Genomic DNA, 23,431 nt, shown 5'->3' on the forward strand with positions numbered 1-23,431 from the left:
GCGGCGGTTTAGTGACGCAGCTGTGACGTCGCTGTGACGCTGACGAACCGCCTCCTTAGAAAGGAGGCAGTTCGCCGGTCACAGCAACGTCGCCGGGCAGGTAAGTACGTGTGACGGGTCTGGGCGATGTTGTGCGGCACGGGCAGCGATTTGCCCGTGTCGCACAACAGATGGGGGCGGGTACCCATGCTAGCGATATCAGTACCGATATCGCAGCGTGTAAAGCGGCCTTTAGGCAGCAACTCTCTCATAGGCCTCATTCAGATGTCTGTATCCATTTTTCTCACGGAGGTCTAGCCACGGATTTTCAATGATATTCAGATCAGGGGACTGTGAGGGCCATCATAAAACTTTCACCTTGTGCCTTTTGAGGTAGTCTACTGTGGATTTTGATGTGTCTTTAGGATAATTAATTAATTATCCATTTGTAGAAGCCACCCTCTTTTCAACTTCAGTTTTTTAAGTTTGTTTTATGTTTGTGTGGTGCCCCTGAGGCTTCAGGCGCCACAGGGTACTGCGCCTCCATTAGGATGTAGTACTTATCCCGGGTCCAGGAAAGGTCAGTAACGGTTTCCACTTACACATACATGCAGTAACACTGGGTTGCCCACCTCAATGGGGATCGGGCAAGGGTCGGATTACAGTAAGGGGACAGTGGTGGGTTTACACGACACCACCGCACCAGGGTCTCCCTGATCCACTGGAACTGAGGAGTCAGGGTCAGGGAGAAGCAACCACCAGGGGAGTCAAGAGCACACAGTGGGAAGAGCAGGTTGACCTAGTGAGAGTAGTGAACCAGCCGGTGGCAGTGGCTGGGGGTAACAGCTCAGAACACACAACACAACTAAAACAGGAAAGAACAGCTTCAGACACAGAGCAGAGTGGACGTGCCACGAGCAGCTCTATGGGCCAGGGCGTTCAACACGGCCGCTTGGGAAAAGCAGGCGGCTGCTTTCACAGGACCAGTGCTGTTGGGATACAGAATCCTAGGGCAGATATACTTCACGTTATGTACCAACTTTGCAAGGATCGCGGGGAATGGCTAGAACAGTCACCGGACCCGTCCCAACGAGTCTGCAGTCAAAAAGCATATAGGATTCGGCATTGAGGAACCGCTCTATCAGCATACAGAACAGGACACTTTACTGACACTGGGATCCCTAAGTGCTTCACACCACGGAGTCCGATACTTAGCGCATCAAAAGAGGAGAGGGCTCACAGGCTGACACACACACCGGACTTGACTTTTCACGGATCCGGGATCGGCTAGAGCCCATTGTGGCGGAGATTGGTACTCTGGCGCAGCGCTTGAACTACCTGTGAGTAAAAAGACCTGGAACCACAGCCCCTGTCTCTGCCTCTCCTTTACCGGTGCTGGCACCCAGCACTGTGGCACCAGCGGGGACTACCACCTCCCCCGTCCTTCTTCATCATCCTCCCCGGGGTAACCCCGCTCCGCCTGTGAGGAGTGACAGCATCCCGGCTGCGACCCTCACCATCATCCCCAGAGAGCAGCACCCGCAGCGACGGCCCCCATCCCTGGCCGCGTACCACAGGTGGCGTCATGATCATCTAATAGACTTTCCTCACCGTTAACCCCATCCTCCACCTCCAACTACCACCTCCATCCTTCCTACTACCCTCCACCCTCCTTTCTGTACGCCTTGTTACCGGCCAAGCCACACCATGACAACGCAGAGGATCTGCATCCCTGGCCCAGCAACTAGTGGGTTAAATCACCTGCCCCGTGGGAAGCTACATTTGCATCACCTACATCTGAATTTCACAAGCATGAGTCACCTTTAATCATCTGAATCTGCACATCTCACTTTGAATCGCTGGCCTCCTGATGAACCTTTAAGGAGAAACCTGTTAAGGCAGTGGAGAGCATTTCTCTGATAAGTACCCTTCCTCATATCTCTTGATTATATCAGTTACTTATTATAGTTATAGGGATATATAGGGCTTACTTAGGGAAATCCAATGTGGAGGGGGGCACCACACCTTAAGGTGTAAATCTTCCACTGGCAGATAGTGTGCATTTGTTTCTAGGTATATTATCAGTAAAAGTGCATTATCTTTTGTAGTATTGTGATGCCCAGGGCTATGGGGTACTCGGTCCCTGGCCGTATATGTACGAGAATGCTATCTCACGGTTGTGTAACGGCCGATGCCCGATTCCGTGACCCTGGGGGTTGCTTTTTAAAGGGGATTATGTACAGGGGAGATTAAAGCGTTTATATCGTGACGCCACTTACGGGTTGCGGTTATGGTGATGGAACCGCCACTGCACAGTCTTTTACCACTGGGGCTGATAGTGATGGCAGCCTGGATGGTAGGCCCTCCACAAGCAGGGCCGGGCCCCAGGGAGTGGATGGTGGGATCCGGTGCAGAAAGAAAGGAGACCACACTTTGGGGATGCAGTGCAACTGTTGTTTTACTCACAGAGTTGTTAATGCTGCTGCGCTGAGGACGGCTGGTTCAGACCCCAGGTCCCCTTTTGTTCCAGTGCCGGTAAGGTAACCTGGTGGCTTCTTTCCCCAGCACCTCTCACTGGTTGGTGGAACCCCGTAACTTGGAGCGTCTGTGGGTTCCCTACTGTCTGTCGGCAGTCTCTGGTTCGTACGGCGGGCAGTGTGAACCCTGTAGGGTCAGTGTTCTGTTCCGATCCCTGGCTCAATGTTTACTGCTGGTGCCCCCGGATTCTTGAGTCAGTGAGGTCATTGAAGGTCCCCTCACTGTGCAGGTATTTGTCAGGTTGCCTGAAGCTTTCCCCTGACCAAGGGCCCTGTGCCCCGTTCCAGGGGTACCTGGCTGTACCTTCCCTGGCAATCACTCTCCTACGCCACCTAGGTCACTGCTTCACGACCCCGTCTGGAGACACGTCCGTTCCCTTCAACTGTCACTACCGGACTCCTCTGTCATTCTCTCTGTTTGTCCCCTCCCACCGGGTTGTCGTCTAGTGGACTGGACTGTCTCCACCTCTGGTTGGCCATCCATTGGGTCCCGGACTAGTCAGTCACCCCTGGTTGGGATAGGGAAACTGGGGATGTTTATGTGTTTTGGTGGTACCGGCACTGGTCTTCCAGGTCCCTGGGGGTAGGCCCTGCATCTGTGACTGGATGCAGTACATAATAGTGCCCTGATGGGTTCAGGGGCACTACAATATCATTATATCCAGATGATGTTTCAGAAAAACATTTTCTGTTTTTACCATCAGAGTTTCACAAATTGATGTAAGCTTCTCCTGCAGTCATTGGAAAATGGACAGCACTAGGATGCAACTGAGATGCCGTCAAAGTTCTGATTATATTTTGCACACACCATTGGCGAGTTTTATATGTGGCCTCGATCAAAAATAGATGTTTCGCAGTTTGAGGGGTTTTTTTGCAGACAATTTATTCCACAAAAAAACATAAAAAAATAAACGGCCCCATAGATTTCAATGGTTACATGTGCTATCCATAAAAAGCATGGGGAGAATACGTATGTGAAAAAAACAGACGTTTAAATGTGGGCTAAAGCTACATAAAGGCATACCATTCAACTAATGGTAGAGTAATGTTAGGACATAATCTGCCATATTTCCTATTACATTGTCCCATTAATTAATTAAATGCATTTGTATTCTCCTTTCTCTTGAAGGATCCTGATGCCCAATGTGAGAAATGCCATGAAAGCTGTATAGAATGTAAGGGGCCTGGACCTCAGAATTGTACTGTGTGTCAAGCAAGCTTCTCACTTTACGTAGATGAAGGCAGGTGTGTGCATTGCTGCAGTGCCAAACCGGAAGGTGCAGGGGAATGCTGCGACTGCACAGAGATGCTGGGTGAGATAACTGATCGAAACCAAAGTAAAACCTACATAAATTCTTGTTTGCTTACAACAAGGGGATTTCCAATTTTTATAACTATTGAAAATAACAAACTCAACTTCCCTTACGCCGGGCCTGTATCTCAGCTGTTGCTACATTCTTTGTTGACAGGCTGCAGCAGTGACATAACAAATACAGTGCATGTGACTGCTGCTGCCAATCACTGGGCCCAGCGGTGAGGTGGCAGAGAGGCAGTGCTGGGGGAGGGTAAGGATGAGTACATTTTGAGTCTAGTATTTCCAACACATGAAGAAATTCTTCAAAAATCCCCTTTATTATCCATTTTTTTTAACCATACCAATCTTTTACTGTATGTATTGTAAGGCTATGTTCTCACGATGAGCTTTTGGTGAGTTTGTGACGCGGCGTATCTATGCAGTGTCATACATGTATGTCCACTGTGCGACTTTTTTGCTCAGCGTATACTGACCTTATCTTGCAGGTACGTGGAGTTTTCTTTTTCGGCCGGGGCCACACGGGGCACTACTGCGATGCTCGCATGACACTCGGCTCACGCTGGCAGCACAGCAGGAGCCGAGTGTCATGCTAGTATCCTTGCGACTGAGGTCCGACTGTGCGTGCGGACCTCAGCTGCGGGGGGCGGTCTGGCTCTGCGGAGGGGCAGGCTGACACGGAGGAGGGGAGGGAGGGGAGGGATTTCTCTCCTTCTCTCCTCCGTAGCAGGCTATTGCGATTCTCGCTCTGCACGCACGGTACACCGGTGTACCGCGAGTGCAGTGTGATTTTTCTCTTGCCCCATTCACTTGAATGGGTGCGAGAGAAAAGAGTCTCGCCTTACAACCGCAACATGCTGTGACTGTTTTCTCGGTCCGATTAGGGCTGAGAAAATAATCGCTCATGTGCGCTGACACACAGGCTAGTGTCCGAGTAAAATGCGATGTCCGAGTGGAATGCGGGGAACAGCGGTCTGCAATAGCATTGCAATAGTGCACTATTGCCAACATAAGGTATTTGAGAGAAACATTGTTTCTCAATATAATATCGATCTAGAAAATAAAAAATATGGGTGAACCACCATTTTAAATGGAAGAAGTTTGAGACCACCAGAACTCTTCCTAGACCTGGCCGTCCAGCCAAACTGAGCAGTCGTGGGAGAATAGTCTTGGTGAAAGAGGTAAAGAAGAATCCCAAGATCACTATGCCTGAGCTCCAGAGATGCAGTAGGGAGATGGGAGAAAGTTCCACAAAGTCAACTACCACTGCAGCCCTCCACCAGTCAGGCAGTGGCAGAACAGGAGGCATATACACCAGGATGGAGAGCATACATACCAGGAAGGGGCTGAGGATAGGAGAAATACAAACCAGGATGGGGGACATATACTGTATACCAGTAAGGGCCCAGGATGGGGGACATATAGCAGGATGGGTTAGATATATATAAGGATAAGAGACATATATACCAGGATGGGGACATATTTATCAGGATAGACCCAGTATGGAGGACAGATATTTCAAGGTGGGGAACATGTATACTAGGATGAGGGACAGCCCCCCACCCTGGTATATATTGTATGTGCTTAATACTGGTATATATGTCCCCCATACTGGTCCTATCTTTTTATATATGTTCCCTATTTATGTTCCCCATATAAACCAGGATTGTTTTATGTTAATATTAATTGTATCACTTAATATTGAGTAGAATTAAGTATGCTGACACCCCCCACTATACAGTATGAGCCCCCACATGGCCCTCTATATACAGTATGACCCCAAATAGCCCCTATATACATTATGAGCTCACACATAGCCCCCTACATCAAGTTTGAGCCCACATATAGCCCTTAGATACAGCATGAGCCTTCACAAAGCCACCTATTTACAGTGTTAGCCCCCATATACAGCATGTGCCCCCAAATAACTACCTATATACAGTGTGAACCCAAACACAGTAGTCACTATATACAGTATGTGCCCACACACAGCCAACTCTACATACATTATTAGCCCCCACATGCAGTATGACCCGCACACAGCACTCCCTATATACAGCATGAGCCCCCACAAAACCTTAATACCATTTGAGCCCCCCTTCACATAGCCTCGTATATACAGTCTGAGCCCACACATATTACCCTATATACAATATGAACTCACACTTTCTCACTTTCTACAGTATGAGCCCCACATGGCTCATACATACAGCATGAGACCCCACATAGCCCCCTATAGACAGTATGAGTCCACATACAGCCCCCCTACATACAGTAAAAGCCCACATCACTCTCTATATACAATATGAGCCCCACATAACCCCCTATAAACAGTATGAGCCCACACTCAGCATGCCCTATATACAGTATAAGCCCCCACATAGCCCCTGCATACAGTGTGAGCCCATACACAGCCTCCCTATATACAGCATGGGCACCCACATAACCCCTATATACAGCAAGAGCCCCACTTAGCCCATATATACAGTATGAGCCAACATAAAGGCCCTCTATATACAGCATGAGCCCCCCACATAGCTCCCTATATTCTGGCACTCATCCCATACACATATAAAAAAATAAAATCACTTTCCTCGCTCCCGTTCACCCAGCGCTCTGCTCCAGTCCACCAGGCTCCATGTCATTTGATGTTGGCATGTATTTGCTGACGCTGGCTGTGGCTGTGGCTGATGCTGTCATTGCGCCGGTGATGGGAGCTCCCTTGCCTTTCTATATTGCCAGCAGCAAAGTTCAAAGAAAATAGATTTAGATTTGGGGAACGGGAGCGAGGTGTTGCCACACAAAACATTATAATGAGGGCAACCTGGCCATGGGCCGCTCCGGAGACTCAGGCTGCCCAGATTGCTCTCACTATAATCCGCCTATGGAGAAAATACTGTATACCAGGATGGGGGACATATATACCAGGATAGGAGACATACACATTGGGATGGGGAACATGTATCCCCAGGATGCGCCCAAGATGAAGACCAGATATACCAGGATAGGGAAAATATATACTAGAATGGGGAACATATATACCAGAATGGCCTTGGGTTGAGGAACATATACAGTATATCAGGATGGGGATCACATGAACCACCATGGAGGACATTAGTACATTACTATATAATGGAGGAGGTGGGGGAATATGTCTTTACAAGATTTAGAGCACTACAAGAGCCCATACATCTGACCAACATACGGTGGGGGGGATACGTCCAAAATTTTGCACCAGGGCCCATTGGACTCTAGTTACGCCACTGCCAAGTATTTATAACTAAATCAAAATCTTGCACTGTATTCAATTAGGTGTTCATTCAACAAGTAAGAGTCATTTATGAGCATAAATTGACAATAATACAACCCTACACTGTATATATGAATATTGGAGCTTTATAATGTAAACATAAATACCACCATATACCATTCATATGATACCACCACACATACACAAAAATAGTCATATTTTGCATATAAATAATGACCCCATATGTTATGCAAATAAAAATGCCACATGCTGTGTATGCAGATAAATGTCTACTTAGCTCACTTTTTATATGTCCTTTTAATATATGCTGCATAAAATACTTATGTATCCTGAGCAGGTCCAAAAGCCTCTATAGACACAATAGACACGAAAAACGTGGACTTTTAGTATTCTATAGGCAGTATTTTTTTGCAATTAGCCAATAGAGGACATACACCACTACTTGAGATATGGTGGCATACATTATAAGAATTGCAATCTGCTCAGAATTGATTTTTTTTTTGTTTTCTCCCTGTACATCGGAAATTCAAAAACTCATGACATGCATTGTATTGTTATTTGTCGCAGATTTTCATTGTGGAATCCACAGTTAGTATATGTGATAAACCTGCCAAACAAACCAAATTGTCACAATCCACATGCACTAAAAGTATTGATAATTCTAAATAAAACTAGGGCAGATTTATTATATTTAATGTGGTTAATCATATTAACTAGATAACAAATATTGACGAAAATACTGGATCATAAATTTGGCACGTACACCAAGAAGGAAAAGTCCTGTAATTTTTGAAATCACAGGATCGATATGTTAATGATAAAAAATGCTGAAAAAATGCAAACAAATTTTCAAAAGTTTCTTATTTATTATAAAAAGTTCCTTGCGCAGAAATATGCGCACTTACACATCTTGGCATGCTATCAATCAGGATATTCATGGTTGTCTAAAGAATGTTCTGCCATGGTGAATGCATTTGGACATGCAAAATCAAGATCCGCTGCTGGCAGCTACCTTTGCAAATGTCTATTAATGACCTCATACATGTGCTCAATGGGAGACAAGCCAGGAGATGTTGCAGACCATGATATTACATTTAAGCCATGCAGGCAGCTCTCAGCACATCAAGAACATGTGGCCTGGCATTATTGTGTTGGAAATTAGCTCCTGGGACATGTTTGAGAAATGACTATATGACTGGTTCCATAGCCATAATCAATGTAAGTCCACATCCTCATATTCAGTATTTGTCCTAAATAGAACAAGACCCTCTCTGAACCAATAAATATATACAATATTGGTACATAGTAATATACAAAGTTTATTAATTCATCTCATGATAATTGTAAAAATAAGAACATAATAATAATAATATATATTACTTTTTGCTTTTTTTTTCTTGCTGAGGTTTTGCATTATGTATTTTTTGTTATTTATTTGGTCCATAATTTTGATGAATCTGTGAGTAGCCATTATTTTGTACTCTATTAGTAATTAGTAGTTACTGTACTTTATATGTGACCATATTCCCACACTGTGCAGCACATCTTTATATCCTCTTTCTGTATCCTAAATGATTGCTTCCCCTGTCTATGTTTTTATTTTTATAATGTTCATTAGATGAATTCATAAACTTTATATATTACTCTGTACCAGCATTGTATTTATTTCTTGGCGGAGATAGAGTTTGGTTCTGTGTAGGATTCATACTAATTTAAAGACTAATGTACTAATGGGCCTTTTTGGTTTAATGTTCAGTATTTGTTCAGTATTTTAAGACTAGCCAGGTCTGACTACCGTAAACTATACCACTGCACACCATAATCCCAGTTGTAGAACCAGTGTGACATTCCCGTATGAAGGCTTCTCTCTTCATGGCTTTTCTCATGTGATCTCATCAGATTCGAAGAATGATGTGTTGTAATCCATTAGTTACTGCAACTGAAATTAGATGTCACATGCCAAGCTTAAGGTGTCAATGGCTAAACAAACTATCTGAAGTTTGCATGATATTGGGCTTACAGCCAATGTCCTGCTATATGTGCGCCATTGACCTTATGCCACCACTCTTAAATTTAATCATAGTGCAGAGCAAAATGGCAATGGAGGCTGGAATAGAGGTGTATCCTCTTCAGTGATGAGTCCTACTTTGTTTTGGATGCAATGGTAGCTGAAAATTGGTCAGGAGACCACTTGGGCAATGCCATGAAGAGACGTTCATGAGGGAATGTGAAAGTGTCACAGGAGTCATTTTTCAATATGACATCGCCAGACTGCATTTTTCTCATGCTTTTGTGCATAGCCTGCTTGGTCTAAATGTAACACCATGGCCTACAGCATCTCCAGACTCCAGACTTGTCTCCTATTGAGCACATCTGGGATGTTAATGGTCAGCAATTGCAAGCAAGCTGGCATCAGCATATTTTGATGATTTGCGTGCCCGAGTGTATTTCATCTGGCAGAATATTCTTCAGACAACCATTAATAACATTATGGATAGCATCATAAGGCATGTAGGTTTGTGTATTCTGCTTGTGGCACTCATACTTCATACTGTATAAATTGAGAGGTTTTGAAAATGTTGTTTCTATTTTTGTCATCATTTGAATATCAGTAACATGTCTAACGATCCTGTGATTTCCATAATTCCCAAATTTTTGGTTTTCCAATTTCAATAAGTGTATTTTGACAACTTTGTCTAACTTCATACCAGCTCTTGCTTGGCTAGCTTTCGCTCAATATGGCCATTCTAATCCTGTGTAAAATACTCAAAGGGAACCGGCCATGTCAAGTTGGAGGCTGCCAGGAGGAATGAAGTGCATTTCCTCTCAGAATCTGGCTTTTCAGGTCAACGGCCGGGCGAATGCTATTTACCTACAGGTTGACCCAATATCTACAGATCTGAACAGGCAAAAAAAAAATAAATAAAGCAACTGATCTTAGCTTGGGAAAAATACTTGCATAAGTATTGTTTAATAATTTACATTTCAGGAGCCATGTCTTAATATTAATGTCATCTGATTACTCTCTTATTTGTTCATATTTTAGAAGAATGTATCCTGATAACAGGGCTATTGGAAGAAAAATCTGGACATAAAAAGGCAGCATTGGCTGTGGCAATATCAATTCTACTGGTGCTTACTATCGCAGCAGTCACTTTCCTTTGGCGTCGGTCCCGTGCAAAAGCTTCGCCTGTCAACAAAGGCGGGTACGAAAAGCTGCCAGACCAAACCAAATCCTTCCAGTCTTTCAAAAATACTAGAGAAAGCACCTCCAGCTTCCAGCATGACCACGTGATTGAGTACCATGATCGTGAGGAGGAAGAAGACGACGATGATGATGAAGATATTGTTTACATGGGTCAAGATGGGACAGTGTACAGGAAATTTAAATACGGACTACTAGAGGATGATGATGAGGAGGATTTAGAGTATGATGATGAAAGTTATTCATTTAGATAATTAATGTATATATTAGCACTGAAATAATGATAAGGACTAAGGACTAATTGGGATTATAGTGATTTTCCATTGGTATATTTAACCCTAGAACGCATACCTGGGGCCTCGCAGGCCTGCTAGGTCATTTGTTTTCTATGGTAGATTGAATTGCTTGCGCGTTCTAGGGTTAATACCTTTGGACTACAAATTAAACTATATTAAATTTTTGTTTCTCCTTTAGGGTATGTTCACCCAGAGTTTTTTTATGTCAATTTTATAGATAATACACTTTGAAATCCATATTTAAAACTGCTTTGATTACTCTTTGATTATACTTCCCCTTTTAACATTAAATCCACCTTGCTGTTCAAATAGCAAGTTTTTTCCAATGAGCTTTTCAAAACCTCACCCAAAAAAAGTATTGATATGTAACTTCTTTGATGTAGATTCCTCTAGAGACTAGAATAAAAAGTGTGTAAAAAAACAAAAGAAAAAAAAAACGCTCCAAAAACTCCTTAAAACTTAAAAGCGCTTAAAAAAATTGCATACATTTGGAATTGGATTTCTTTTGAAAACCACAAAGGATTTTGGCAGTTCCAAAAAACTCTGTGTAAACATACCCTCAAAGTGGCAATTTTATCGCTTGTATGGCCTTTTTCACATGAGCGCAGCACAAGAAGATTTTGTGTGCTCATGATACAACCACAAGTCCTGGACTGACCATGGATCTTATGGCCCAACTAATATGACTGCAGATTCCTGGCTATTAGTCCTATGTCCTAAACTAATAGCTGCAAGTTCATGGCCATGGGTCCTATATCTTGAACTTATGGCTGCAAGTTCCTGGCCATGAGTTCTAAATCTTAAACTAATCGCTTCAAGTTCCTGTCCATGGGTCCTATATTCTAAACTAATGGCTACAAGTTCATGGTCATGGGTCCTATGTCCTAAACTAATGGCTGAAAGTTTCTGGCTATGGTTCCTATATCCTAAACTAATGGCTTTAAGTTCTTGGCCATGGTTCCAATATTCTAAACTAATGGCTGCAAGTTCATGGCCATGGGTCCTATGTCCTAATGGCTGCAAGTTCTTGGCTATTGGTCCTATGTCCTAAACTAATGGCTACAAGTTTCTGGCCTTTGGTCCTATGTCCTAAACTAATGGCTGCAAGTTTTTGGCTATTGACCCTATGTCCTAAACTAATGGCTATAAATTCCTGGTCATGGGTCCTATATCCTAAACTAACACCATGATAGTGTCATGTTATTACTCTGGGAGCACTGAAGCTTGCTCAAGGTGTAGCTTCAGTGTGCAGTTAGTAGACAAGCCTACTAGAGGGCAAAGGAGTAGTCAACATCCAACAGGAGGTCTCGTCAATAGCAAAGGAGAGAGCAAATCACGGTCAGGTAGAAGCCAAGCGGTGAGAAGCCGAGAGGTCAAGTAAACTGCAAGAGAGAGAAACGGAACTGAGGTCAAGAGCCAAAATACAGGTCAGAGCCCGGAGATCAGAGTAACATACAGGGAGGAGGAGTCACTGGTTAGAACTGGGGTAAAAGAGACAGGACGGGGAAGACTACAGGCAGGATCGGGAAGTCAGGCAACAGGGATGGACGAATGATACAAAGAAGATTCAGGTCAGGACAAGGTAGCAGGGAAACAGGATGGATCAAAGTACACTCATGAGAGCCAGACACGCATGCTGCTAAGCAGAAACTATTACTGGCGATATTCCGGAGGTGCAGTGCCAGGATATAGCGGCCTGCCCTCCAGAACGAAGCAGAATGAAGTTAACCCCTCCCGTGACCTGTACTTAGCAGATAGGTACCTGCCATGGCTCAGTGGTGACAGAGTCAAATCAATATCATGACAGATTCCCTTTATATTGCTAGTTTGAGTCATCAGACCAGCGGCTGGGCTAGGACTTGAGGCCTGAATCGTGCTCATGTGAAATTGCCTAGGTTTGTTGTTTTTTTTCAGAGCAGTCCTCTGTAATGAGATTCATTGTTCAGACTGGAGTCTGCAAAATACCCCTGCAACATATGTATCTATTGTAATACACCATCTTTATTAGAATGGGACCTCTTGACTTTATGGACCACTTAATTTGTGGTATTTCTTTGGACACGCCTTGATTTTTATGGAAAAACAAAATCTCTGGAAGAAAAAAAAGTAATTGTTGGTTTTGTTGAACTAGTGAAATGCATATGTCACATCTCCATGTTACAGAATGTATAGTAATATAAAGTATGCTTCAATGCTTTTTGTTCTTTTAAGCCTCCACAACAAGGTCACCCAACCCTGACAAATAGACATATATTCAACACTCCATATAGGTAAATGGTAAGGTTTATTATAAGCTACAATCCAGAATGGTAATAAATGTTTCGGCCAACAATATACCTTCATCAGTACACAGATTACAATGTTGAGATTTCTAGGAGCTCAGCACTTATGCGATGCTGCGACGCCCACCGCTAGTAGAATGCAGGAGGCCGAAACGTTTCTTACCATTCTGGATTGCCGTTTATAACAAATCTCACCATTTCACCTATCTGGAGATCCGAATTAATGTCAATTTATGTACGGGACAGGATCCTATTTGTGCACCCATCCACAGAAGTGCCACGACTACCTTCTATAAATTGATATCCAACCCTGACTAACCCCAATTAAATAGGAATTGTCATCAGGTCACAGTAATCAGTTTTTTATCTTATTTTTTTCCCGCCGCTCCATCGAGTATTCCATTTTTTGTTTTCTAAAATCCGTCATACGATTTCAGAGATATGGAGCTTTATATTTAGTACTAATGTTTATGGCTTTTACCAATGGGGGATGGCTTATAGCATTCTCTGGAGCCTGTGTCTTTCGGCTCTTATGCATAATTACCCTCTTGGTAAAGACTATAAATATTTGCACAAAATAAAAAAAATCCATATCTCTGGAACCAGATGGTGGAGTTTAAAAAAAAACAAAACACCAAAAACCAACATACACTGGGGAATAAAATTAAAAGCAAAAATGGCAATTTTTGACCTTCTGATGGGTCCTCTTTAATCACCTTTTAATAGCATCACCATTGTTAGGAGATATGGTGACATTACACTAGTGACAGCCTTAACCCCAGCCGCACTCTGGTTCTTCTAGCGTTGCTATAACTTGCTGTTCTCCATGTATACAGGTTCACATTTTCAAGCTAAAAATTCTAAAGAGAGAAATTCAATTTGACATCTTGTTTTTCAAGTCCTACTGCAGTGCTGAATGTGAACCTGCTTGAAGGCTGTCAGGATTTCACCTTTGGGTGCGCTCACACGAGCGTATAAATCGGACGAGTGCAATGTGAGAAAATCACGCATTGCATTTGGCCCCATGTTAGACAATGCTGCAACTCACATCAATGATTTCTTTCTCAGCCTTAAACGGACTGAGGAAAAAAATCACAGCATGCTGCGATTGTCTGCAAGAGCCATGTCACTCGCACTCATTCAAGCGAATGGGTTCGAGAGAAACATCGGACTGCACTCGGATGTTATCCCAGTGCAGTGCGATATAGGCACAGGCTGACAATGGAGGAGATGGGGAGATTTAACCCCTCCCTCTCCTCCACAGTGCCCGCCCTCAGCTTCACAGCTGTCACTCGATCGCAAGATCCGGTCACAGTCGCATGACACTTGGCTCACGCTCGCAGCAGAGCCTGAGCCGGGGGTCATTAGTATATCGCATCTGTTGCTCTCGCATCGGATGCCATAGGCTAATGTGTCTGCAACCTAGCGGGGTATTCCAGTCCAATTAAATAATTTTTGCCTTGTCCTATATCTATTCTAAATCCAATTTTGCAAGATCTATGCCTGCTGCCTTTCAAAAAGTTGAATCATAGTTCATGGCTTGATTCAAGGGTACTTTGTTTGTTACAGTACAGTAGCCTGTGTTTTGCACCTGTTTGCCACACATGGCCAGGACACATTTTTATCACCAAGCCCTCATTTTTAATCCATAACTAATACACAAAGTGTACTGGAAAATGTTGGACAACTTTACTCTATTATACAGCAGTAAACACCCAAAGTGCCGGATGTAAGTCTCTCAAATAAAGGTCCGTAAAAAGCATTAAGAGATTCTATCTAATATATAAAGCTGAGTGCATGTATGTGTGTATGTGTGTATGTATGTGTGTATGTCCACTAAAAGAATCCGCACCGTCACATTTACAGTCACAAAAATTTTGCACAGACACCTCATTTGACTCAGGGAACATCATAGACTATATTTCGAGGAAATTTTCACCCCGCTTTTTACAGTTATTCGCCAAAAAAACTGCTTACTTACTGTTTGGATGTGTGAGGTAATATAATGGCTGTTTTGACAGGTATGCTAGATATTTATCAGGTGGCCTATAGCAACCAATCACAGCTCTGCTTCAGTTTTGCTACAGATCATTAATAGAAGCTCTGATTGGTTGCTATAGGCAACAAAGGACATTCTTAGTATAAGACAGCTTATGTGTCAGTTAATATGATTTCGGTGGTGACGCTCAGCCAACGATGTTGTAGAGGCTGATGTAAGTCACATAACCTTACTTGCACACTAATTGTGTGGGGTTTTATATACTGTTAATTACAGACAATAATACACATAAGAAAAGTAATTTGATTGGACAATTGTCATCAGACGCTAAGAGAAAAGCCCAATGACCAATCTGAAGAAAGGGAATCAAGGCTGACGGACATAAGAACAAGAGCTGCTTCCTCAAGGGCTTGTGAAACATCTTAGTAGTCTTACAGACATGAGAAGAAGACATGCTTCCTCAGGAACCACTGAAACATCTCAGCAGTGAGAAGCAAGACTTAACGGTACTTTACACGCTACGATATCGGTATCGATATCGCTAGCAAGCGTACCCGCCCCCATTGGTTGTGCGTCACGGGCAAATCGCTGCCCGTGTCGCATATTATCGCTTACACCCGTCACACGCACTTACCTGCCTAGCGACGTCGCTGTGACAGGCGAACCGCCTCCTTTCTAAGGGGGCGGTTCCTTCGGCGTCATAGCGACGTCACTAAGCAGCCGCCCAATAGTAGAGGAGGGGAGGAGATGAGCGAGCCAAACATCCCGCCCACCTCCTTCCTTCCTCATTGCCGGCGGGACGTTGGTACGGTGAGTTTCCTCGTTCCTGCGGTGTCACACACAACAATGTGTGATGCCGCAAGAACGACAAACAACCTCGTTACGCACCTGACAATGATATTTTGTGTTTGGACGACCTCTCCAAAACCAACGATTTTTATCACTTTTGCGATCGTTGAAGGTCGCTCGTACGTGTTACATGCTGCGATGCCGCTAACGACGCCGGATGTGCGTCACAAACACCGTGACCCCGACAATAAATCGTTAGCGATATCGCAGCGTGTAAAGCAACAAGAGCTACTTCCTCAAGGGCCACTGAAACCTCTCAGCAGACAGAAGTAAGACTTACAAATAAGAGAACAAGAACTACTTCCTCAAGGGCCACTGGAACCTCTCAGCAGAGAGCAGCAAGACATATAGATGACAATAAGAGCTGCTTCCTCAAGGGCCACTGAAACCTCTCAGCAGAGAGAAGAACGACTTACCAGTATGAGAATTGAAATTGCTTCCACCAGGACACAGGACAAGGTTGGAAATTTGAAACACTCTGCCTTTTGCCACCACCCAAACATCAACTATCAGGATAATCCAATAGTTAACATAGGAAAAATGGATGTGCTCTGCATGTAGTGCAATGGCCTGAAGTGGAAAGATGAACCAAAAGGTTTATTCTGTGCAAATGCAAGGTACAACTTCTTTCTCTCCTGTCACCACCAGATCCCCTGAAATCTCTGATGACAGGAACCACTGCAACATCAAATCATTTCTTTGACAACATCAGAAAGGACAAATCCTGTTTCCAAATTACATCATTTGGTGCCACAAGACACATTTTTACAAATGGATTTGTAGCGCCCCTGAGACCCTCAGGGCACTACAGGGAACTGCATCCTCTTGGGGATGCAGGAACTACCCCCCTGGGACCTGGAGTACCAGTGCCTTTTCTACCAAAACACAATCTAAATCCTAGTTCTCCTCTCCACACTGGGCATAGAGGGTTAACCACGTAAGGGGATGGTCGCCATGAGAATGAGTCCCTGGGTCATAGCCAGCCTGGTGGGAGGGGTCAGTCAGTCAGAGAGTAGTCTTGAGTCGAGTAGCACACAGGAGAGGTGTGCAGATGTGCCTGAGCTGGGTCTGTGTAATGGTGACGCCGGGGGCACAGGAGTGAGGTCGCCAGGACGGGTACCGAGATACCGCTGGGAACGGAGCACGCACGGGTCAAAGGGCCCTAGGTCAAGCGCAAGTTTTAGACTGTTTGGCAAATACCTGCCCGGTGAGGACACCTTCACGGACTTCACCGAACCAAATAATCCGGGGGCATCAACAGTAAACTAGGATCAGGGTTCGGACACTTACCTCCCCGCAGGGTCCGCACTGCCTGCCATATGGAGAAGGAGACCATACCCCAAAAGGGACAGTCGGGGTCCCCAAACGCTCCACGCTACGGGGACTCAATCTACAGAGAGTGCGAAGGACAGAGCAACCTGGGTAACTACATTGGCACTGGTCCTCCGGGGACCTGAACTAGCAACCCCTGGGTCCACAGTGAGTAAAGACTGCTAAAGACAACCTGGTATGGTCTCCATTATTGCCCCGCTACATCTCCCAGGCACAGCCCTACCTGCGAAGGGCCTACCATTGCAGCTGCCACTACCACCAGCCCTGGGAGTACCCACATTGAGCATTCGTGGTTCTCCATCATTAACCACGACCCGCAGGTGGCGTCACATGACAAAAACTCTTATTTCCCCTGTAAATACCCCCCATTAACAAAAGGGGTGCAGAGCACGGGACCGGGCAACGGCCACCAGAGTGACATTCCCATTTGTTACCGCCCGGGACCGAGTACCCCCTTCTCTGGGCGCTAGAACCCCTTTTTCTGGCGTCACAAACAGGATTCGAACCTGTGCGGGGATTAGGCCCGTTAACACGGATGACGTGTGCCTTAAGAACTGAATTTAACAGACTGTTTGTGTAAAGACTGTCGCCATCTTGAATGCTGAAAAAGTTGCTTCACCATCACTGTGCCCAAAAGAGCGAAAAACTGTAAAAGGGCGCAAACATAAGCCCCGCCCATGAACCCTGAGAGCGCGGGCGGAAGTCGGCAGTAACCGGACCCGGAAGCTCCCAGAGTGCCCCAGTCCCCGCGAGAGTGCTGAGAAATGACCGAGGGGGAACAAAGAATGGAGGCACCGGACAACGGGAGCATCTTCCCAAGCCTTGCAAAGTGATGACAACACGGTGGGACCTGCTCCGATAGAACAACAAGCAGCATCACCCGTAGTCGTGGTGGCCGCCCCAATAATGCCGATCACCTTACCGCATGTACCCGGAACAGCCTGGCTGTCCCAAGATGATGGCAAACCCGACACCTTACCGGGATTTAAAAAGAAAATTTGCACTGTACTGGATATGTACGCGATGACCAGCAGGCAACGGGCATCTGTGTTGTTGGGACAGTTAACGGGCGCAGCTGAGCTGGAGGTGGAGACCTGGTCAGATGACAACTGGAAGTCAGTAAACACTATATTTGAAAAGCTTAAAGCTGCCTTTGAGACTCGCACTGAGGCAGAGCTTAAAATGGAATTCTATAACTGCAAACAGCGGTCCCAGGATAGTATCAGAGACTATGTCTTGAGGTTGCAGGAAGCGCTGCAGACCCTAAAGCGTGTGAACCCCATTACTGACTAGAAAGGAAACAAAATGATGGTTGAGCAATTCCTGCAGGGTTTACAATCAATGGAGGATCACAAGCAGCTGCGGCTGTGGGCCCTGGATTATCCAAATGTGAACTTTGTTGTCCTCAAAGACCGGGCCATTAAAGCCTTGCAGCCCCCTGAGGTCATTGACTCTAACCCACCATCCTGGTATGCCAGCACCTCCCCTCTGTGGGCGGAACCCCCTTCTCTAACTGTGGTAAAGACTGTACCTCAGGTGGTGCCCGTATGTGCTTCTAGTGATCTGCGTTCTCAAGTACAGCAGCTTGAGCGAAGATGTGGCCAGAATCCTAGAGGTGATGCAACTTCAGCCAGAGATCAAGCCGGAAGAGAGGATCCAGCTAGCTGACTGCCCTGAGGATGTCCCCTGGATGCAAGGGAGGAGGACCCCACCGCTTCGAGTTAGGAGCAGCGACCCTATAGTGCATCAGGACAGCCCATCTGCCACAGGTGCCAGCAAGTCGGCCATCTTGCCAGAAGGTGTCCTTTAAACTGGCAACCCCTGGGGCCAAGGGCCAATCCCCAGGAATAGGACAACAAGGACTCGCTGACTGGTGAGACCGGTATGTGGGGGGGCGTCCCATAATCTCCATCACCTTTGACGGGATCCCTACCTTTGCTCTGTTGTTCACCTTGGACGGGATCCCTACCTCTGCCCTGTTGGACACTGGCTCGCAGGTAACAACCATCCTGTACATACTGTATAAAAGGTTTTGGTCAGATGCTGAACTCAACCGGCCCCACGCAGGCCTTACCATCTATGCTGTCAATGGTTCACCAGTGACTTAGATTGGGTTTAAAGAGGTGACCATAAAGGTGGGACGGGTGGAGCTAGCAAAACAAGGACTGATTGTTGTAGAAAATGAGGCTAGTGATAAAAATCCCAAAATGATTCTGGGGACAAATGTCATTGAAAACTGCTTGGGAGAAGTGTTGTTTTTGCTCCAACAGATTGCTGAGACTGCAGGCGCTGGGTAGCAGAGGGTTCTGCAAAGAGAGATCCGAGCCCTCCTGCAGAGACAACAGGTAAACTTGTCCGGTGGTGAAATTGGCAGTGAAAGGGTCATAGATGCTGGTCCTCTTGTAATACCCCCAAGAAGTGAGATGATGATATGGTGGCGGGCGGCCATAGGCTTTAGTGGACAGGACTACCAGGTGATAGTAGAGCCACTACATTCTGAGCACTGGCCCACTGTTTTGACAGGTAGGGGGGTAGTGGATGTCCGTAAGGGGAGAGTGCATGTGCGAGTGTTGAACTACGGGGATGAAGAGACCAAATTGCCCAGGTATACCACCATTGCCAAATTATTCAGTGTCACTGAAGAGTCCATCCAGGCAGCAGAACCCACAACCTCACGTGAGCAAACAGAACATGACAACCTCCAGGGTCAGCTAGAGAGTTAGTGCCAAGAACTGCATGTAGGTACTGACTCTACACCCTCGCATCATAAACAGGGAATCTACCGGGTAGTGAAAGAGTATGAGCAGGTGTTCAGCAAACACCTATTAGACTTTGGGAGGATAAAAGGGGTACAACATCACATACCCACAGGCAGCCATCCACCCATCAAAGAGAGATACAGGCCTATACTACCCACACACTATCAATGTGCCAAGGAAATGTTTAAGAACATGAAGGAGGCAGGGGTCATCCAAGATAGTTGCAGCCCCTGGGCAGCGCCACTGGTTCTGGTTAAGAAGAAAGACGGCACCATGAGGATGTGTGTGGACTATAGGCAGATCAACAAAATTACTCATAAGGATGCCTATCCATTACCCCGTATTGAAGAGTCGCTGGCTGCACTGAAGGCTATTAACTATTTCTCTACCCTAGATCTAACCAGTGGCTACTGGCAGGTCGCAGTTGCTGAAGTAGATCGAGAGAAGACTGCCTTTGCCACCCCTATGGGTCTGTGTGAATTCAACAGCATGCCGTTTGGACTGTGCAATGCACCAGGAATGTTTCAGAGGCTAATGGAATGCTGCCTGGGCCACCACAACTTTGAGACCGTCTTGCTATACCTAGATGATGTGATCGTATATTCAAAAACTTCCGAAGAACATCTGGAACACCTGGCAGAGGTCTTTGAAGCCTTGGCGAAGTATGGGATGAAGCTGAAGCCGTCCAAATGTCATCTACTGAAGCCTAATGTCCAGTACCTGGGGCATGTGGTCAGCGCTGAGGGAGTGGCCCCCGACCCCGAGAAGATAACAGTTATCAAGAGCTGGCCTAGGCGAACTACTGTTAAGGAGGTGTGCCAGTTCCTGGGCCTACTGGGATACTACTGGAGGTTTGTGAAGGGTTACACGAAGATGGCTGCGCCCTTACAAGAGCTCCTGGTAGGTCAGACCAAGAATGACAAAATTCCTAGCCCACCGTTCATATGGGGTGAAGAGGAAGAAAACTCCTTCATACAGATGAAGTGTGCCCAGACAGGAGATGGGATTCTGGCGTATCCTAATTACCATCTTCCCTTTGTGCTGTACACAGATGCCAGTAACGTCAGATTGTGAGCTGTACTATCCCAAGTACAGAGTGGCAAAGAAAGAGTGATTGCCTATGCAAGCAGGAAGCTCCATCCTACTGAGAGGAATCCTGAAAATTACAGCTCCAGCTCCTTCAAGCTAGAGTTCCTGGCACTGGTCTGGGCAGTGACTGAAAGTTTCTGTAATACTATTGTATGTTCTGAGGATTTCGATAGCGTTAGGGCAATGACAACCAGAGACGAGTTCTTGGTACAGAGATGTTTATAGTATGTAACCATGATAGGTACACAAACGGAACAAACACAGTAAAACAATAACACACGAAATACCTTCCCGAATCGGAGCGAAGGGAATTCCCGGGACCACGCACCGGACTCCCCCAGGGAGACCACCAAGAGCGAACCCCTATACAGGGACTGTCTGGCAATCACCCCGGAAGGCCTAAATGCGCAGCAGCCGGGACACAAGGGGCAAGAGGTAAAGTCCAGAAGTGTCCGTACGGGATGATAGTCCAGAGTGGTTACGAACCGGAAGGAACCGGGCAGAAGTGCTGACCAAAGACGGCAGACGGAGTCCGGGCACAGCTTGATGAAACCGGGTAAAGTCCAGAGTCGGTGTCGGTAGTCTTTCAGGAGGATCCAAATGGCAATCAGGAAATAGGAGCAGCAAAGCAGGAGCACACAGCAAGCAGTATACTCAGGCACTGGACTAGGCTTAGAGGCGGCCTTTTAAGCAGCTGGACAGGAAGTAGGGCAACAGAACAGTAAACTCCATGTTAACCGAGGGCAAGCTCTTTCAAAAGAGAACTGGAAATCCCGGAAACCTGACATTACTCCCCCCCCCAGAAACGGCCTCAGGACGGATCAGGGCCTGGCTTGTCCGGGTACCGCCGATGAAACCGAGCAATCTTCCGGGGGGCCCGAATGTTACCCACCGGTTCCCAGGAATCGTCCTCGGGGGCGTACCCCTGCCAACGTACCAGATACTGAAGCCTATGACGATGGAGCCGGGAGTCAATAATGTCCTCAACCACGAACTGCTCCTCGCCGTCAACCATCACAGGCGGAGGAGGAGGCACGACACGACCATGGAACGTATTAGGAGAAACGGGTTTGAGGAGAGAAACATGAAAGACCGGGTGTACCTTTAGATGGTGCGGTAACCGTAGCCGACAGGCCACAGGGCTCACGATCCCGGTGATCTTAAACGGACCGATGAATTTCTGTCCCAGCTTCTGCGAAGGAACACCCAATCTCAGGTTTTTGGTGGATAACCATACTGAGTCCCCTACCTTATACATGGGTGCCGGTTTCCGGTGAGTGTCTGCCGACCTCTTGTAACGCTCCTGAGCCGTAGCCACAGTGTCCTTTAGAACCTCCAGATTTTGTCGTAGCTCTGTCAATCAGTCAATCTGTCCTCCACCGCTGGCACCGAAACCGCAACCGGTGACCTAGGCAAAACATTCGGATGGTAACCCAAGTTAGCGAAAAAGGGCGTTACCTTAGTGGAGCTGCTCTGAGTGTTGTTATACGAGAACTCCGCCAACGGAAGCATCTTCAACCAATCGTCCTGCAGATGGCTGACATAACATCGAAGGTACTGTTCCAGGGTTTGATTAGTCCGTTCGGTTTGCCCATTTGTCTGAGGATGGTATGCAGAAGACAAACAGACATCAATCTGGAGTGCCGAACAAAACCCCTTCCAGAACTTAGACGTGAACTGCACGCCCCGGTCAGAGATGATCTCGTCTGGTACCCCATGCAATCGGAATATGTTCTGGATAACCAAATCCACTGTCTCTGCGGCTGAGGGAAGACCGGTACACGGAATAAAGTGAGCAGCTTTTGTCAACCGATCCACCACCACTAAAATGGTATTGTGACCGCCTGAGACTGGCAACTCCACAATAAAATCCATTGAGATGGATCCCCAAGGGCGAGATGGAACGGGTAACGGTTGGAGGAGTCCCGTAGGAGCCACACGAGGGACCTTGCACAAACCACACATGAGTGGACATAGTCCTTTACATCCTTTAAACAGGTAGGCCACCAGAAAAAACGTCTCAGAAATTCCTGCGTCTTCTGTACCCCCCTATGACCAGCCAACACGGAGTCATGGACCAACTTGAGAACCCGAAGTCTTACGGCCTCCGGGACATAAATGCGTCGCTCTCTCAACCACACACCATTCCGAAGAACAAGAGTCACATCATTCGGGGGGGCAGCAAGAAATACGTCACCATCATAGGCCAGCTTGATGTCCTTCCACAAGTCCTGGTCCTGGATTACTCCAACGAAATTGGCATCCGATAACACGGTCTGAGACGGGGTTCCAGGCACGGAGTCCACGGCGTGGATTCGGGACAAGGCATCGGCTTTCCCATTACGTGAACCTGGACGGTATGTAACGATAAAATTGAACTGGTTAAGGAATAAGCTCCAACGGGCTTGCCGTGGAGACAGGCACCTGGCAGACTTAAGAAATTCCAGGTTACGATGATCTGTGAGTACTATCACTTGCTGCGCAGCTCCCTGTAAGTGGTGTCTCCATTCCTTAAAAGCTG

At 46.2% G+C, this 23,431-nt stretch overlaps 1 protein-coding gene across 1 annotated transcript in view; it reads left to right on the forward strand.

Annotated features, from left to right (window-relative positions):
- The window catches only part of PCSK5 (proprotein convertase subtilisin/kexin type 5), an 883,213-nt gene extending 868,577 nt beyond the window's left edge, over positions 1 to 14,636 (forward strand). The window contains exons 36-37 of the mRNA XM_075318085.1: positions 3,646 to 3,829; positions 10,146 to 14,636. Coding sequence (XP_075174200.1) covers positions 3,646 to 3,829; positions 10,146 to 10,558 — 597 coding nt within the window. The 3' untranslated portion in view covers positions 10,559 to 14,636. The remainder of the gene's footprint in view (positions 1 to 3,645; positions 3,830 to 10,145) is intronic.
- Positions 14,637 to 23,431: the final 8,795 nt, after the last annotated feature.

The sequence above is a fragment of the Anomaloglossus baeobatrachus genome, chromosome 1 (assembly GCF_048569485.1).
Source record: "Anomaloglossus baeobatrachus isolate aAnoBae1 chromosome 1, aAnoBae1.hap1, whole genome shotgun sequence".
In the NCBI taxonomy this organism is placed as follows: Eukaryota; Metazoa; Chordata; class Amphibia; order Anura; family Aromobatidae; genus Anomaloglossus; species Anomaloglossus baeobatrachus.